This window comes from Euphorbia lathyris, chromosome 5 (genome assembly GCF_963576675.1).
Source record: "Euphorbia lathyris chromosome 5, ddEupLath1.1, whole genome shotgun sequence".
Taxonomy (NCBI): Eukaryota; Viridiplantae; Streptophyta; class Magnoliopsida; order Malpighiales; family Euphorbiaceae; genus Euphorbia; species Euphorbia lathyris.
In genome coordinates this window covers 1,085,845-1,106,042 of record NC_088914.1, presented here as the reverse complement: position 1 = coordinate 1,106,042, position 20,198 = coordinate 1,085,845, and the positions used below count along the sequence as shown (strand labels likewise).

The 20,198-nt window shown below is 34.2% G+C and overlaps 1 protein-coding gene across 1 annotated transcript; it reads right to left on the bottom strand.

Annotated features, from left to right (window-relative positions):
• Positions 1–699: 699 nt before the first annotated feature.
• Positions 700–19,732, bottom strand: LOC136229334 (uncharacterized). The gene is made up of 15 exons (XM_066018048.1): positions 19,573–19,732; positions 15,318–15,986; positions 14,926–15,238; positions 12,359–12,505; positions 12,170–12,258; positions 11,956–12,048; positions 10,878–11,004; positions 10,076–10,140; positions 9,821–9,998; positions 7,936–8,130; positions 7,796–7,843; positions 7,045–7,191; positions 6,805–6,887; positions 3,274–3,389; positions 700–1,012 (listed from the first exon to the last, which is right to left on the bottom strand). The coding sequence occupies exons 2-15, from the start codon at positions 15,911–15,913 to the stop codon at positions 915–917; spliced, it is 2,295 nt and encodes a 764-aa protein (XP_065874120.1). The 5' UTR covers positions 15,914–15,986; positions 19,573–19,732; the 3' UTR covers positions 700–914.
• Positions 19,733–20,198: the final 466 nt, after the last annotated feature.

Genomic DNA, 20,198 nt, shown 5'->3' with positions numbered 1-20,198 from the left:
TGTAAAAAATATAGAAAATGTGGAGGATACATGTAAAAATCATGAGATCCAATAAATAAATTAAATTTTTAACCAAAACGGACAATATCTATATAATATTTAAAATCAAAGACAATGCACAAAATAAATCATTAACTTAATATATCTTTAACCTCGTGTACATATAAAAGACGATGCCTAATATCAAAGGCAAGTAACGAGTACAAAATAAATCATTAGCCTAATACATCTTTAGTTTAGTTCCACATACTTGTCCAAAAAAAATTAACAACCTCTCATACTTTGAAAACGTTCTATTTACTCAATGAATTTACTTAAATTGAGCTATTAAATATCTTTGACTAATTTATCCCTGTAAACTTGCTTACAATAATCTATTGCCTCCAAATTTATTTAAAGTGCATGCACATCAAATCATCCAAAATATCATCTTACTCTACCATGTGAATTTGCTCATTCACCGTTAGATATAGGCTTATTAAATCTAAACCTCAGGATGCTTTTAATCTCCACCTTAGGATTCTAATAAGCCTAGATTTAATGGTGAATGAGCAAATTCTACATGCTCATTAAGGTGCATGTGATCAAGACTAATTTTAAAAAGTCAATAGATCAATTTCAACAAATTCAGAAGGTAAATACAACATTTTTAAAGTATAAAAAAACAGTCCAGACTTTTCTTTGTATTTTAGAAATGTATTAGGCCTAAATCATAATATCCTCCATTTATCATTTACATATTAAATTATTTTATTGCAATATATTTCTGAGAGCTTTATACTGATGTATACCACATATGGCATTTAGTTTAGTTCCAAAGAATTGTGTATAAAATAAATAATTTTTATCCATTTGCTTTTACAGTACAAAAACAAAATTCCATGAGATCCTGTACGTCCCCAGGGCAGGTGAACTTAGCCAGGCCTCTGTGATTGTTGTTGATCCTCACTTGTATCTTCCTCTTCCATTTGACTCCCCAATTTTACTATGTCTTGCACAAGAATTTTTCCATCTGTATAAACAAATTTGGAGTTTAGAACCACTTCAACCATAAGAGAAGCTATTGCAGTTAAAATTAATCTTCCCGTTACATCTGACAATAGACAAGTCACGTAAATGGAAATCGATATTTGTAAAATTATAAGGATAAAGGTACTAAAATAGCCTATGGTTTTTGGAGAAGTATCAATTTAGGCTCCACGTACAAAATAACACTAATTTAGGCCTAACGGAACGTGACACGTCATTCATATTACTCCGTTAAGTTCTGTCATTTGTACGTGGAAAGAGAAATCAGAACTTAGCGGAGTAATATTAATGACGTGTCATGTTCCGTTATCGAGACTTAAATTGGTACCTTTTTAAAGGTTAAGCCTATATTAGTGTTATTTTACACGTGGAACCTAAAACTTCCCCAAAAATCATATGCCTATTTTGGTACCTTATCCCAAAAAAAATATAGCAAAAGTGTAAAAAATACAAATTACATACAAGCCGCATAATAGAAAGAAAAACAGTCCTTTTGAAAGCTTGTAGAAGATGATCTAGAAAATATTAGGTATTTACTAAACATGTGATTAGCATATTAATACTCCACCCATTCTGAATTATATGTCTTAGAAAAATTCTGAATTATAAATCGTTTTTACTTAATTTTACTCATTTTTACTCTTACTACAAACTATGTTGCACGGAAACTCTTTTTCATTCACGTTTCCGCGTTTCGTATCCGTTTCCGTTTCTTTTCTGTTTCCATTACCGTTTTCTAGCTAATTTTTATTAGAAATAACGTTTCCCGGTATCCGTTTCCGTTTCCGTTTCGTTTCCCGTTTCCGTGCATCATAGACTACAAATTCTCACTTTGATCTTTTCAAGAATATGTACATACAGTTTATGAAAGAATATTGGACGAGAGAATAGAGAGAAGATTGTACCGCTTTACATATTTATCTATTTTAATTGTATTGTAATTAATGAGAAAAGAGTGAATATTGTGTGATAATTAGTCATTAAAGATGAGATTATAGAGTAGCATTGTCTTTTTAAACCTTATTTAATGACTTCTTGATTTACAAAATTCTCTTAAACGACTTACATTTCAGGATGAAATAAAAACCCACATGATTTTATAGATTTGCAAATAGAAGAATGTGTTTTTTTTTCCCAAAAGAGGACACGTACTTTACACAGGTACAATTAGCAAAATGAGTAATTTGACTAACACCGTGTCAATCTAGTCAACATGTCATATCAATATAAGTCAACATTCCATTGTACCACACTAGCAAAGTCAACAAGTCAATGTGCACTTTATCAAAGTCAATATGACACGTCATCAAAGACTAACACTGGCGGTCAAATTTCCTCTTTTTGCTAAATAGTTAAAACACATGCCTTTTTGGAAAAATAAAATAAAATCATGTTCCTCTATTTACAAACTAATGAAACTATAGTGAAATGTTTCGTATAAGTTTCCGAAAGTTCTAGTTTTGAAAATGTGTTCTAAAATCAAAGTTTCTGTGTAACATAACATAGCTCTATGCTCAAAATGCTTTTGACCAATTTTGCAAGTGGTACTACTTTCAAGGTTTTATATATGATAACTGTACTTCAAAACATAAATTTTTCATCGGCATGTAACATCAAAAGCTATTTTCAACATATTCATAATAACAACTATGAAACTATATCATCCTTTGTAATGGGATAAGGTGTAAAAATAACCCTAATATTGACAGACACGGTTAACGTCTAAAATTGTGAAATTTTACCCCTAGCATTGGACTCAAACGCAAATTTACCCCTAACGTTGGCAAGTTGGATCAATTTGAGAAATAGTTCATCAAACAGTTTTCTCATTCATGAATCGTGTCATCTACACTTCACATGTGCGTCATTTATCACTCATAATAGACCACAACCATATCAATAAATGTCAAAAAAATTAAAAAATTATATTGTAGTTCGTACGAGTTGGACAAAAAAATCCAAATATTTCATCGAATTTAAAAATATTAATCTCAAATTCTATTATTAAATCATAAAAAATGTGAAATTTTTTTTTAGAACCAAATGATAACCAATTGGTGCAGAATAAGGAACAAATATATATGTGTCTTATAACGATCTCAGAAATTGATCAAACTTGCCAACGTTAGGGGTAAAATTGCTCCTGACGGTCAAAGTTAGGAGTATTTTTGCACTTCATCCCTATTATAATTAAAAGCTTTTATACATTAAGTGATTTAAAAAACGGAACAATTCGTTACTGACCTCTATCTTTGGAGAGGCTGCTTATAAGTTCTTGGATACCCTCTTTGTCCAAGTGATCTTTGAGGTATGCAGCAGCAGATGCGACTTCCTCTGGAGTCACTTTCCCGTCATAATCCCTGTCATCACAAGGAAAATGGTAAATCTACTGGGAAAGTACAAACGTGTTTGATGCAAACTCTCACCAGACAGATTAAAAGAACAATAACAAACAGCGAACAAATAAACAAACACAATATCAATCAAGGAACAGAGAGAAGTTTAACTTATTAATCCGAAATTGCAAAATGAATGAATAAGAAAGAATGAATAAGAACGAATGAACGAAGCAGCGTCCCAGGGTAAATCTCCCTCTCCTCCCATAGCAAAGGCACACAACTGGAGGAAAATAACCACTGCTCCGTCAAACGAAGGCTCTCTATAACTTATAGCTCTCTTTCTCTCGAAAGCACTAGCCGACTTTGCTAGCTAACCCTTACTTTCCATACCACGTATCCCTTCCTCTTTTTTGAATACACATTCCATATCTATGGGACATGAGCTAGGAAGCACCGTACGGGTGCGGGTGCGGGTGCAGGTGCGGCAAACGACATTTAAAATACGAGAAATAACACTCATTAGTTGTTATAAGCCATAAATAGCATCCACAATAAGCCATTGATTCATCAAAAAGAAACATTTAATACTTCAAACTATTTAGACTACCAAAAAAGGGGAGGTGCTATATTCTTTTCATTAGATTTTGATTTCTTTTTTTTTTATTAGGGTTTTATTTTATTTTTGTATATATCAACCCCTCTTCTTTGTAAAATTGTTAAAAAAATACCTTTTATTTTCTACTTAATTAACTTAGAACAGTGTAGTGTCCCAGAAGTGTCCCCATTAAAAAAGAAAAAGAGGGGACACTTATTTTGGAGTGTCGGGTGTGTGTCCCCGGAGTGTCCAACACTTGTACGTTAACCTCCTAGAAGTGTGGGTGCTTCCTAGGCCATGATGAGTGACTTAACTGCATTAAAATCTTCCTATTCACATTCCCTCCCTATCGTTGTTCAACTCTTATAAGCCATTTCCTGGGAACATGTGAAGATTATGAGCATATATACAGAGATCCTTCTAGTCAAATAGCAAGCAGTCCTTGGTGATGTGAAAACTAATGGAAAGCGTGTTTAGAGGCAGAAAGGCAAGAGCAATGCAAATAAAAGAGGTCCGACTAAATCTGAGAAAATGAATCTTTACAAAATATTTTTGAGAAATTCTGTAACAACAAAAAAAATGTTCAGCTTAAAATTCTAAGTTGAAACTTTTACTTATTAGTTTAAGATAGTTTTAATCCGATTGGAACTTTTTAACCTCTTTGTGTAATAGCTATTATAGAACACTTTTTAAAATAGAAAGTAAAAAACATTTTAAGTACTTAATAATAGGCCTAATACATCCCTAGCCCCCTATACTTGTCCAAAAAAGTCAACTGCCCCCCTATACTTTTAAAATGTTCTATTTACCTCATGAACTTGTTTAAAGTGACCTATTAACCCCCTAAAATCCACGTGACGGAGTAAGGAGAGATTTTGGAAAAGTTGAAATGGATACACTTTAAGAAAATTCAGGGGGCTAATAGATACCTTTCAGAGAGTCAATGAGTCACTTTATGCAAGTTCAGAGGTAAATAGAATTTTTTCAAAGTACAGAGGCAATTGACTTTTTTGGACAAGTACATGGTGCTAAAGATGTATTAAGCCTACTGAATATGTTATCAAACAACCATATAAATATTAAGAAATACATGGTATCCCCACGTAATCTGAAAGACTACATGAATAAATACATATAACTTAAGAGGAATACACAGATATAGTCAATATCATCTAATAGCTGCACAAGTGAACTGAAATTTCTATAAAACGCGAACTATCTAACCCAAATAATCTGCTATTAAATATGCCTATCATCATCGTGTTCAAATATTTATTTCAACTCGCCGAATATATATACACACACACAAGGTTTTACCTACAATTAAGGAAACATAGTGGCCCTACTAGCAGCCCTATAGCTGTCACAGCACCTTAAGCATGCTATATATTTATTAGTATCCCCCTCCAGCTGGAGCATAGATATTAAGAAATACATGGGATACCATGTAACAGAAAGACCACATAAATATAATTCATTTAAAGGGTAAGGGCCAAATTTGACTCTAACGTTTCCAAGCAAGATCAATTTTAGCACTACCTTACTGAAAATTAGAAAAAGCTAGTTTGAATGTTATTTAATTGTCAAATCGGACCTTCCAAACTTCAATTATGTCTAATATAATTAATGTGTTAACTAACACAGTTACAAAAAAAACTGTTAAAATGCTAAGACTTCCACATATGAGTTGATCACAATTTTTTTTTGTCAAAAGTGTCAAAATGTTTCCAGTGTTACTAATATAGGCCCTGTTTGGTAAAGAGCGTTTTGGGATAAAAAGAGCGGTTTTGACCAACTTTAGAGGTTTGACCACTGAAACCGTTAATTGGAGTGTTTGGTGGAGAGAGGTTTGGGAGAGAGTTTTGGGATGAAAACGCTAATTTAGAAAAAGCTCTTAAAATGAGCTTTTTCAATTAGCGTTTTGCAATATTAAAATTATTGGACTTCTTTAACCCTAATAGATAGACTCCCTCTTCTCCTGCGCCAAAATTAATGCCCTTATTCGTCTTTTTGCACAAACCGCTATTATCAATCAGCTAATTTTTACCAAACAGGTCTACACAAACAGCTAATCAAATCAGCTGCTAACAACAGTTAACAGCTAATTCCCAAACAGGGCCATAGTTACAAATGGGCGGCCCGGTGCATTACGCGTCCCCGCTAAGCGAGGGTCCGGGGAGGGGTTCCACCACAAGGGTGTACTGGGGCAAGCCTTCCCTTGCCAATTTATTTGGCAAGAGGCCGCTCCTAAGACTCAAACCCGTGACCTTCGGTCACACGACAACAACGTTTTTCCAGTGTTACTAATATAGTTACAAATAACCAACAAAAAATGTACGAAACTGCTTCGGTTACCAACAAACTTGTTTGGAAGGTTTGTCTGCAAGATCAATTTTTTAGCCCTAGGTTACCGAAATTTTGAGAAAAGCTGGTTTGCACCATTTCATATGTTACGGCTAAATCTGCACTTCTTCAAAAATGTTAGGGTCAAATTTGATCTTTATCCCTTCATTTAACTTAAGAGGAATACACATATATACAAGGTTTTCCCCACAATTAAGGAAACATAGGGACTAGCAGCCGTATAGCTGTCACAGCAGCCTTAACAGCCTAAGCATGTTATAGATTTATTACAAACCCCAAAAATAGCGAATAATGAATAGCCCAACGGATGTGATGTAACTAGACTAGCCATATAATATTTAACAAATTGCAATCATGAAAGCATCTCAACATTCAATTCAAATAACACTAAATATTTCAACAAGCATACTTGAAAAATTGTGCAGCAATTTTTACCACCTGTCAGTATATAAAAGTTATGAGAAACAACGGACAAACCTATCAAGCAAACGCCATCTATCTCCAATTTTGGCATCCACATCATCAATTTCTTTTTCAAGATTTTGAAGCATAGCATCTACCTGAAGTATGCAAAGACCATAGAAAATTGTCATTTTTATATCACAGTTATAGATTGAATGCACGAGAAATCAAACTCCCTGATGGGGATAGTGGATTAGGAATGTCACTAGAAAAAATATGGAAAATGAATCTAATACAAATAAAAATTTCACTTACTCTATCAATCAGTTTTGAGGAAACCTTGTCAGCTACTGGTACCTCAATAGCCTGCTCACTCTCTTCTCTAGCAGCCTTGTATGCCTTCTTAGCATCTTTTACATCTTCTGTCCCTTCCTTGTCCACCACACTGTTGTACAGGTCTATCTGGAAATAGACAATATACAGCAGCAAGCAAAAGAGTGAAACAGAGGAAATACAATTTGGCTAGATTTTTTGGATCCTCAGTTTCTCAAAATGCAGAGCCGAAGGAATTAAGATGGAATTAAGATATCAAGATATTCACTGAACATATATTGTAGCAACACTTTTAGTAGTCAAAAGGATAACTCTAATGGAAACCATAGAAACAGCATTATGACACATATAACATGGCTTAAATTTGATAACACAAATAAGCTCATCCCCAAAGGCTCACATTCTAAATTAAAGCGCACACATAGCACCCATGTCCGAGGAATGGGAGGAAACAGATATGCAGCCAAATAGCTCCAATAGTAGATCTTTCTCATGAGATACACATATGACACTACTCATGAGAAACAATTATTCTGCCCAATGAAGGATAATAGTGCTTCTCATGGGATATATACAAATAGAGCACAAGTGTCAACAATGAGATATTATCAAGCCACGTAAGTGCTACCACTAAATTGTTGAAACAAATGAGAATCATAATTTTTTTTAAACATGTTTAGTACTTAAATGCCATAATATATTAGTGCGTGCAACAGAGAACAAGTAATCGTACCTCCTTCTTAACAAGTTTCAGGAACTCTTCACGCTCTCTACTGACAGACTGAAATAAGTAGCACAAAAGCAAATAAGTGTATAAATACATTCCACGAGAGTAATAGAAATATAAAATAAAGTCATGTATCTGGTACTTACGGAAGCTGAGGCTAAAACCGCTAATGCACGGCTAAGGTCACAAAGCTGCTCGTGTTTCTCCAATGTTTTTGCTCTAGCCTGTTCATTGGCTTCTCTAGCTGTCGGGATATTCATCTCTTCTAAAGCCACATCCTTTCGGCTACCAATAGATTCCTTCATCTTGGCCTGCTCCTCTTCTTCTTCCTCTTCCTCCTCCTGTATGTTAAGTTATTCAGAACTAATAATAAAATAACAAAGCATTTCAAGAGCTTGCAAAACATAGCATCAGCAAATTTGAAGTTTATGAAAACTGAAATATATGCGCTCCATAGAACATGCTGAAATAAGAACCCAATCCCTGAGCAATGGTGAAAGTCATGACTTGCAACTTCAGGTTTTCATATATAAATTCAAAAGCATAGATCTGTCTCAAAAACTCCCTTCCAAATCCTACTTCAATGACACTAGGTGGACAATGACCTTTTAAAATATAGAGAAATAAGCAACAAGACATGCTTATCAAAGACTAAATTTATGAGAAGATACCCAAACAAATACAGAGATATTCAACAAAATTATTGGGAAAAAGAAGAATGAGAAATATCCAATATTGACAAATACAATCAGTAAAAGACCAACAAGAAAATAGAAATCTATTAGAAGTGCTATTATAAAATATATGGATGCACATCAAACAGATCTATAATATTCAACTTCACGAAGGCAGCAATTTGGCAAAAAGATTTTGGGAGAGGGAAGGTCAGAGAAATTCCCAAGCACGTACAGCATAACATGACCAGTGTTCTAAAAATCAGCCAAGGCGGCGCCTAGGCGAGGAGTTTTAGAACACCGTCCCGATTTCCTCAAGTTGGACGGCATAAATCGGTTTACCGATTTTTTACCGCCCACGCGGGTCTAGGCGGTCCTTTTGAAAAAATTGACCCTTAAATTTTATGTCAATTTTTCTAATTTTAAATAAAATATTAAATAACAAAAAACTAAAAAAAATACCTTAAACTACCAAATGTATTTTTAAGGGTTAAGGTGCAAAAATACCCCTAACGTTTTGGGTCAGGAGCAATTTTACCCCTAACGTCTAAAATGGTGCAATTTTACCCCTAACGTTGGAAGCCAAGAGCAATTTTACCCCTAACGTTGATAAATTGGGTTAATTTGAGAAATAATTCATCAAACTGTTTTCTCGATCATGAATCTTGTATCTACACTTTACAAGTGCATCATTTTATCAGTAACAAATCACAAACATATAGGGATGTGAAAAAATATAACAAATAAAATAAAATAAAGTTATATGTTTTTTGTACGAATTAGACAAAAAAAATCAAAAAATTCACCGAATTTATAAATATTAATCTCCAATTCTATTATTAAATTACAAAAAAACATGAAATCCTTTGTTTTAGAACGAATTGATATGCAATTGGTGCAAAATAAGGAACAAAAATATATGTGTTTTATAATAGGGGTAAAATTGACCCAAATTATCAACGTTAGGGGTAAAATTGCTCTTGGCTACAAACGTTAGGGGTAAAATTGCACCATTTTGGACGTTAGGGGTAAAATTGCTCCTGACAAAAAACATTAGGGGTATTTTTGCACCTTAACCCTATTTTTAATAATATTAATTTTATTTTTTTGACACATTTTTGTTGACCCATTTTTTATTTTTTTTAAAGACATTAATGTAAATAATATTAAAATATATATGTTTTTCTATCCTAGATATTTTATATTACTATTTTTACATAGTATGATTCATATTTTAATCGTATTTATATGATAATTTATTTAATAAAAAATAGAAAAGTACAAAAAATACAAATCCGAAGGGCCCTGTCCGCCCGATTAGCGTCTAGCGTCTTTTACAACCTTGAACATGACTAACCTTTATCAGCTCTTCCTGCATTTCTAGGAACTCCAACTTCCTTCTCCTCCTTTCTGACAATGAATCTTCAGATGGCAAGGTAGTAACTCCAACAGTGTCCACCACTTCATCTGGAAGAGATGAAAGTGTGGCCTGAACAGCTTCCTCAGGCCTAACTTTACCAGAAACAGAGAAGGCTCTGCAGATGGTATATAAAGGGAAAAATATTAAGATTTTATCCATGTCTGAAGATAAAATAACATGCTTAGTAGTTACCTAGACAGAATCAACAGAGAAGATGGAACAGAATGATTCAGAGACAAATCCAGCCAATCACGAAGCTGCATAGAGTAATTTTCACTAATATGTCAGGATAATGTGAAGCATCTCTACCCATTATCAGAAATGCAATATAAGTATACACCAAATTAACAGTAACTAAAAGTAACGGAATTTGCTTTCATTGGCATAGCATCTAATCTAAGAATACTCAACAGCATTCACTACCAAAAATGTAAAACTTACTCGCAGAAAGGCAAAAACTAGATACCAGCTTCACTAGTAGAAGCCGCCAAATAAATGCTATTCCTTGATAGAGTATATATTCAATATAAGAGGAATAGTTTTGACTGCTTTAGCAAGTCATATCAAGAGATTTTTACAGGAAAAGAAGTCAAAATAGAGATGCAACTCATAGACATCGGGATATTAAACCAGGTAGGTAAAGGAAAATGAGACAAAATGGAAACTCAGTGCAGGTACTGGAACATGGAAATTGATATAATCTATAGCAACTTAATACATAGTATTTCTATATACTTCTTAATGTAGTAGCTTGGCTTAAGAGGCTGTAAGTTACATAGTTTCTTACTGCTGAATAGTGCTGATATAGAAGAAAATGCTCATGGACATATTTTCCATGGAAAATGGTTTTTTGTGTAGACTTTGTTTCTGAGACAATTTTCTACTTGTAATTATTTCTTGACTTTCCAGACTTTTGTTTCTGAAATGAATAATTCCACATGCAATAAAGATTGCACACTCTCAGAAAGTTCCAAGATAATAAACGGTTACTAACCTGCTGTCGCATTTCCTCAATTGAAAGCAATCCAAGCAATCCTCGATCTCTACAAGCTTGACGAAGCTCACCTTCCGAAAGTGACTCCACACCCTCAGCTTGAATCATTTTATCATCATTCTTGATCCTGCAAAAATTCAAACAACTTTAAAGTTCTTTATCTAAAAAGTTCAATCATTCACTTCACGAGTTACATCATTGCACCTCTTCTACGGTATCTTGAACCTAAATTATGATCTTCAAAATTGTCAAAAATTTCAAGGAATCTCCCTCAAGTACTTTTCTTAAGGCATGAGCAACCACATTTGTTGCAATGCAAATAATCACTGCATTATGGATTTCATCATTTACATTTTCTGAATCATTTAAGAAATGCCCAGAAACATCCATTAAGATGTAGACTAAATGAGTTGAACAGTTGTTTTGAGCAATAGCAGAAATTCCACATTATTTCTTCCATTACCCATGTTAGCAAAATGCACATATGAGTATTCTTTTAGCGTTTATTTCAGACAAAAAGCAAACTTCAAATCAAAAGAAGGAATTCAGTGGAACTTATTTCTCATCTATCAAGCATTTTGCTTCCACTTGAATACAGGATGTGGATGTGGTACTCATTATCCATTTTGTTTGTGTTCCTGCCAGTAACACAACACTTCACTAGTATAACGAAATATTTTGAAAAAATGAATAAAGGCACATTTACAACTCTTTTTTTTAATTATTAAAAAAAAGTGTATAGATAAAAATTACATGAGATTAGAAAGACTTGTTGGTCAGTTTGTAAACTACATTGACTGACAATGTCGGAACCTGTATTAATAATTCCAATAATGAGTAAAAGAAGCGCAGCCTTATATCACACTTTTCATAATGTATTCTCTTCAAATTAGACCCCTAAGAAGATAGCTTTGACCTTCTTTACAAAATCCATCCCATGCATATTAACGGTTACAAGCCCCTCCAAAGCTATAGTCTCAACAAAGAAATTTGGGAACCCTCAACATTTGTTGAAGACCCTATTATCTGAGACAGACCAATAATAAAAAGAAATTTTAAAAATATATATATATCTTACTCTTGCAGTCTCCTTCGAAGCATGAAACGTAGATATGCATCAGTCCCATATGGGCTGATACCCATATATTTGCACATGTTTACTAATCGAGGCCTGGATTTAACAAACAAATTGATTAACCGATTAATCCAGTATCATGGTATTATGAAAAGTAAGCAGTTCAGGTAATGGGCAAAGACACTTCCAAATATTCAGAAAAGAACAACATAAAAACCTGCTGATATTATCCAAAGTAAGCTCGTCATTGAATAACTTGGCAAAGCCCAAGATTTCTTCATTTAAAACTCCTGCACCAGTTCTGACCTGTTTTGATGGGGACAACAAAAGAAGGAAAATTAACATTAAGAATCATCCTTTTCAGAAACTCTATTTTTGGGGGATAGAAAAACCACAAGAAAATTGCCTTATTCATAAATTCAGCAAGATCTTCAGCCGTTTTCTTAATATCCCCACTTCGTACATTCTGGACTTCTTTTGCCATTTCTTTAACAGTGTCTTGAAGAAACTTGGCATACTCTATTCTCGCATTTAGCTTCCTTTTCAGTTCCTCCTACAAATTAAGCATCGTGAGATTTACTTTACAATGGAAGTGCTAACATACAATGAAATATGAGTGCAGATACTACATAAATCTGCATTATTTGTATGCACTTAAATTGTGGATATACTTCCATATTCTCAACTCTTGGCAAGTAACAAACAGCGCATGTTAAAAACAGTTAGTGACACTTTTGCCAGAACACTAATTAGGACTAAGTAGCAATGGTAGAGCTAGCTTATACAACTGCACATGTCAACACAATTGAAACTAATGTAGATACAAGTCAGCTCAATGGAAAAATTGTGAACAACAATATAAAATGAAAAATAGCATTATGTCTTAAGAGATGATTCACAAAATGACATGTAAAATTCAAAAGAAAATATATAAATTTTAAACTTTAACCCAAGATTTTCAGCAGCAGGTTACTTGTTGCTTAACTAAAGCAAAATACTTCCCATAATAATAATAACAATACAATAAAAAATAGGGAAAGTACAAAAATAAACCTTATGTTTGGTCGATTTGCAAACATAATCCCCACGGTTTAAATTTTGACAAAGAGGTACCTTGAGGTTGATTCCGTTAGCAAAGACGGTCCAAATTGACTAAGGGTTGGCAGTCAAAGTCAAAGGTCGGAGGGGTATTTTTGCCCTTTCATTTATTTTATATTTTATAATTTATTTTATTTTTAAAATCCTACATCTTACCCAATCCCCAACTGACACCTCACCCTCTCCACTTTCTCTCGCATATCTCTCTCCTTTACTAAATACTACACACTCTCTCTTCAATCTCTCCTCCTTCTCTTGCCTATCTCTCTCTTCAGTCAATATCTATCAAATTCGATAGTGTTGAATGCTAAATATTGATCCAGCACAGGATTCACTGGAAGTTATCAAACCATCTGAAGATGTTGTTTCTAGCAAGACAGCAATGGAGCTTCATCAACTTCAAATTTTCGTAGTTCCGACAAGTCCAAAGTCGAGAACGACAGTTAATGATGATGACATAGCAAGTGATGCAAGTTCAGATTTGTTTGAGATAGAGAGCTTCTCTACTCGAACAGCATATCAAATGTACAATACTAATAAGAGACTCAATGGATGACATTTCTTCCAATAACAATGGAAGACGTTTCTATTGCAGGCAGTCTGGATGAGACTGTGATGACACCGTCTTCAGTAACAACACAAACAGAATGCTATGAACCAAGTGAAGTGTAACAACAGCTGAGGCATTCGAAAGAGGAAGCTGTCACGAATTTCTCAGTCACAGCATCAGAAGCTGATCAGGAGTTTGGAGTGATAGGGCAATACAATATATTAAAGAAGACTAGTGGTGACAACAGCAATGGAGGATAGGGAAAAGGAGAAGAGGAAGCACAGGAGGAGGAGGCAGGTTGTTGAGCTGTCCACATGAGAAGGCGGTGAGTGTAGGGCCGAAGCCGGTAAAATGGGGAGGAGAAAACAACACCATGGAGCATGTGAATAGTAGGCCACCCATTGCTAATAAGCCACAATTAGCAACGTCTCTCTTACCTCCTCCTTTTGCTCCTTAATTAACACTTCTTCATACATGTGCTCTTGTTTTTTCCTCTGCCCTCAATATTCATTTTTTATTTTTTTATTTTTTTCAATTCCAAATTTTCTTAGAGTTACATTTAAAAGAAATATTTCATTTTTTGTTATGAACTCGGAAATCAGCAATGAACAATTTTGTTTTATTATGTAAAGAGGGTAATTGCAATCTGTTTCACAGGTCACATATTTATCAGAGGAGAGATATAAGTGGGAGAATGATGAGAGATTGAAGAGAGAGAGTAGTATTTAGTAGAGGAGAGAGATATGTGAGAGAAAGAGGAGAGGATGAGGTGTCAATTGGAGATTGGATAAGGTGTAGGATTTTAAAAATAAAATAAACGATAAAATATAAAATAAATGAAAGGACAAAAATGCCCCTCCGGCCCTTTGACTTCCATGACGTCTTTTTTAACACTATTAGTCAGTTTGGAATGTCTTTGCTAACGGAATCAACCTCAAGGTATCTGTTTGTCAACTTTTAAATCACGGGGATTATGTTTGCAAATCTACCAAACCACAAGGTTTATTTTTGTACTTTTCCCTAAAAGTATATAATTATGATAATGATAAAGATGATAATAATAGCAAATAAGTATACTGCATCGGCATTTAATGGCTGATTATTCCATTCAGAACCATGTCACAAGGAAATTAAAGGCTAATAGATAAAGCATCAAGAAATCAAGAGACAAACTAAAGATTAGATATGAAACTAAAATAAAAATAAATTTTTACTTGATAAACAACTACATAAAGAGTAAAGACAAATAGATGTATCATAACTCTCCTCCAAGCCTATTAATATAATCAGTAGGATTGCACAGCTTAAAAAGGAAGAATATCTACCTGTTCTTTCATCTTGTCCTGGAAAGTTGATGGCAGCATGTTGGGAAATAATTTTAGGAATACTGGAAGCAAGAATTCCATGAATGGAACTATAAGAAAAACAGCAAAAGGAACTAGCCTAAATATATCAGCAGTTGTTCGTGTTAGTTGTTGCCTTTCCCTTCTAGAAAGACCCTTCCCATTGGCAAGTTTCACCAGTAATCTTGAGCTGATCCTAACATCAGCCCACAATAGTTTCGTACCCAACCAGTAGTGTTGCATAGTAGACTTAAACTCATCCTTCCAGTGTCGCAATTTCTTAGCCCAGTCTTCCCTAAGGAAAATAAAATAAAATGACAAGTACTTGATGATTTCAATCCATCCATACTAAAAGCAAATGGAGCAAGTTATACCTGCTCATTGAAGCAACAGCTCTCAAACCAGGACCAATACCCAGAAGCATAGCCCACATTCTCTGCATAATTGATTTAGAACTCTTTTGTGATTCTTGCACGTTCTTAGCTTTTGCCTTGGCTTTTACCTCACTCAAATCTTCAACAGCTTCATCACACTCCTCTGGTGAAGCTTCCTTCACCTGTTTGGAAGTCTGTTGTACATTTCTGTCGCTACTATTGGAAAATTTAGGTTGGCCGGCTGTGGCAGTTGAAGAAAAATGAACAGATTGTGACCACCTAATTCCCAAAGGAGAAACAAAATCTTCCCTTCTAATTCTGGAACCTAAAGTTGAAAATCCACAAGAGCCATGCCTATTAGAACCTGCAGCTAAAAGAGATAAGACTTCATCCCTGGCAACGGACGACAAATCCCCGTCACATTTGCTATCACTATTTCTAAATGGGTGGTTGGAAACCCATTTTGATCCTTCCAAGTCACTAGATCGGGATGGCTGCTCATGCACCAAACTTGGTAAAGCCTGACTTATGTAAGTTGTTTGATTCAAGGAACTGATGAGGGATCCCCTCCTCCGAAGAAGTGCTCTTGAAGCCATTATTATAAAATTCAGTCTCTAATGGGAGATGAATGGTGAGACATCTGATGCACCCACAATACTTAGCCAGCTTCTACAAAACCATATAAATTAAGCAGAAAGTATGAGCTAATTAACGCTTTGATTAATGTTTAAAATACAAATTTTTATCAGCACTACTTCTAGCTAAACATATATATAGTCTCCAGTTATATCAACAAAAGAATTAATAACCAACCAAAAGCTTATGCAATTTGTCAAATTTTTTCTTCTAACAAATTACATGTTAGTGGTTGACGAAACAGACCAATACAATAAGTTCAATGAAAAGGCGATTTTCTCCCTCTTGACTCCCATATAACTAAAAGTTCAATACGGAACAAATTATGTGTTTTCTCTTATGCCAATTCCACAGCAGTAAAGCAGGGGTACTAAAAGGCTTGTACAAAATACCACGGGGTAAGGGAACCTGAAACATATATTTTAGACTAAGAAGATTTGTTCATGTTCATTCACCAGATATAATTATGCAGCGATAATATTTTGAAGATTATAGCAGGTCTACAGACATCGTACTAATTATAGCAGGTCTGCAAATAGAAAATAATTTAAATAGAACAAGACGAGCTAGTCATTGTACTACTACTAACTAAACAATCAGTTACAGAAATACAGACATTGATCCAGAAATGTTGGCATATAAAATCCCCGATACCCGTAGCCTAATCATCAGGTCCTCAGAACGAGACCTCATAGGAAATCCCCATTGTTAAATTGAATAACGAAAAACTTGAAATTAAACATGTAAGTGCACTATAAAACACTTGGACGCTGAATGGAGAGATCAAAAAAGGAAAAAACAAATAGTTAGAATGATAAAATAGAAATAGGCATTAAAGCTCCAACAAAAGCAAATGAACATGCTAATAATCTACAATGTTCTAGACGAATCAACAAGTATATGAATAGAGAAGGAAGAAGAATCAAATCAGAGAAAACATTCAACAAATTTGTACATGTTCAGTCACCAGATATAATTATGCAGCGATAATATCTTGAAGATTATAGCAGGTCTGCTTTAATGCCATTATGTAATTGATTGGTGCAAAGCTGCAAATAGAAAATAATTTAAATAGAACAAGACGAGCTAGTCATTGTACTAACTAAACAATCAGTTACAGAAATACAGACACGATCCAGAAATGTCGGCATACACAACTCAATCCCCGAAATCCGTAGCCTAATCATCAGGTCCTCAGAACGAGACCTCATAGAAAATCCCCATTTTTAACTTGAATAAAGAAAAACTTAAAATTAAATATGTAAGTGCACTATAAAACACTTGGACGCTAAATGGAGAGATCAAAAAAGGAAAAAACAAATAGTTAGAATGATAAAATAGAAATAGGCATTAAAGCTCCAACAAAAGCATTGAACAACGCTAATAATCTACAATGTTCTAGACGAATCACAAGTAAATGAATAGAGAATGAAGAAGAATCAAATCAGAGAAAACATTCAACAAATTTGTACATGTTCATTCACCAGATATAATTAATATCTTGAAGATTATAGCAGGTCTACTTTAATGCCATTATATAATTGAATGGTGCATAGCTGCAATTAGAAAAGGACGAGCTAGTTATTGTACTAAACAATCAGTTACAGAAATACTGCTGCAGCGTTTATAAAATACAGACATCGATCCAAGAAATGATGGCATACACAACTCAATCACCGAAATCCGTAGCCTAATCATCAGGTCCTCAGAACGAGACCTCATAGAAAATCCTCATTTTTAACTTGAATAACGAAAAACTTAAAATTAAATATGTAAGTGAACTATAAAACACTTGGACGCTGAATGGAGAGATCAAAAAAGGAAAAAACAAATAGTTAGAACGATAAAATAGAAATAGGCATTAAAGCTCCAACAAAAGCAAATGAACAGGCTAATAATCTACAATGTTCTAGACGAATCACAAGTAAATGAATAAATAGAGAAGGAAGAAGAATCAAATCAGAGAAAACATCCAGCGATAATATCTTGAAGATTATAGCAGGTCTACTTTAATGCCATTATGTAATTGATTGGTGCATAGCTGCAAATAGAAAATAAATTAAACAAAAAAAGATGAGCTAGTCATTGTACTAAACAATCAGTTATAGAAACACTGCTGCTGACAAAATACAGACATGGATCCCAGAAATGATGGCATATACAACTCAATCCCCGAAACCCGTAGCCTAATCCTCGGGTCTTCCCTCTTGTGCATTTGGATGCTAAGCCACCCGAAGTGTATTCCTTAATTTCGATGCCAGCAAGTGAAATTTTCGAGACCATTTGACACCCGGAATCAGAACGAGACCTCATAGAAAATCCCCATTTTTAACTTGAATAACGAAAAACTTAACATTAAACATGTAAGTGCACTAAAAACACTTGGACGCTGAATGGAGAGATCAAAAAAGGAAAAAAACAAAGGTGAATTGAGAGAAAAACAAATAGTTAAAATGATAAAATAGAAATAGGCATTAAAGCTCCAACAAAAGCATTGAACAAGGCTAATAATCTACAATGTTCTAGACGAATCGCAAGTAAATGAATAGAGAAGTAAGAAGAATCAAATCAAAACAAATTTTGTACATGTTCATTCACCAGGTACAATTATGCAGCGATAATATCTTGAAGATTATAGCAGGTCTACTTTAATGCCATTATGTAATTGATTGGTGCATAGCTGCAAATAGAAAATAATTTAAATAGAACAAGACGAGCTAGTCATTGTACTAACTAAACAATCAGTTACAGAAATACAGACATCGATCCAGAAACATTGGCATATAAAATCCCCGAAATCCGTAGCCTAATCATCAGGTCCTCAGAACGAGACCTCATAGGAAAACCCCATTTTTAACTTGAATAACGGAAAACTTAAAATTAAATATGTAAGTGAGCTATAAAACACTTGGACGCTGAATGGAGAGATCAAAAAAGGAAAAAACAAATAGTTAGAACGATAAAATAGAAATAGGCATTAAAGCTCCAACAAAAGCAAATGAACAGGCTAATAATATACAATGTTTCCAGACGAATCACAAGTAAATGAAGAAGAATCAAATCAGAGAAAACATTCAACAAATATGTACATGTTCATTCACCAGATATAATTATGCAGCGATAATGTCTTGAAGATTATAGCAGGTCTACTTTAATGCCATTATGTAATTGATTGGTGCATAGCTCCAATTAGAAAATAATTTAAATAGAACAAGACGAGCGAGTCATTGTACTAAACAATCAGTTACAGGAATACTGCTGCAGCGTTTATAAAATACAGACATCGATCCTAGAAATGATGGCATACACAACTCAATCCCCGAAATCCATAGCCTAATCATCAGGTCCTCAGAACGAGACCTCACAGAAAATCCCCATTTCTAACGTGAATAACGAAAAACTTGAAATTAAACATGCAAGTGCACTATAAAACACTTGGACGCTGAATGGAGAGATCAAAAAAGGAAAAAACAAATAGTTAGAACGATTAAATAGAAATAGGCATTAAAGCTCCAACAAAAGCAAATGAACAGGCTAATAATCTACAATGTTTCTAGACGAATCACAAGTAAATGAAGAAGAATCAAATCAGAGAAAACATTCAACGAACTTGGCGTACCTTTGAAAGCAGCAATCAACGAAGATTGGATTGTAAGAATGCGGAAGAACAGGACGGAGAAGATTGATGTAGCTTTTGGCGAGCGATAGTGAAGAATGATAACCGAGTCAGTCGAAGAAAAGAAAGTAAGAGAGAGACCATGGGCATGTATCGTATCGCAGTCGCCTCTACACATGGGAAATTATTGTCTGTGGAACGTGTAGATATCTATTGAAAGGCGTATCCGTTGATTATTAATGTTATAAAATATGAACCGTATGATTCAGATAATAATACGTGGCAGGACACGGTGGGGTGGAAAAGTCGCAATTGCAATAGCACCAGCGTGGAATATTATTGTGTTATTATATGATTCCATTTTCATTTTAGGTTTTATTTTATGAAATATGAAGAATAGACTGTGTTAATGATTTTTTTTTTTAAGATAATGGTGAGATTTAATTTGGGTTTTGCTAAATACCGCTCTTAAATTACTTATTACACCACCTGTTGACATTTCCGCCCTTTTTATTTTTTTTATCCAAAAATTCAAAATCCTCTCTCCCGAGCAAGAATTGGAATTTTACGAAAATGGAGTCGAGTATTCCGAAAGTGGACGAATTCGAACCAATATAATGTTTCGATCC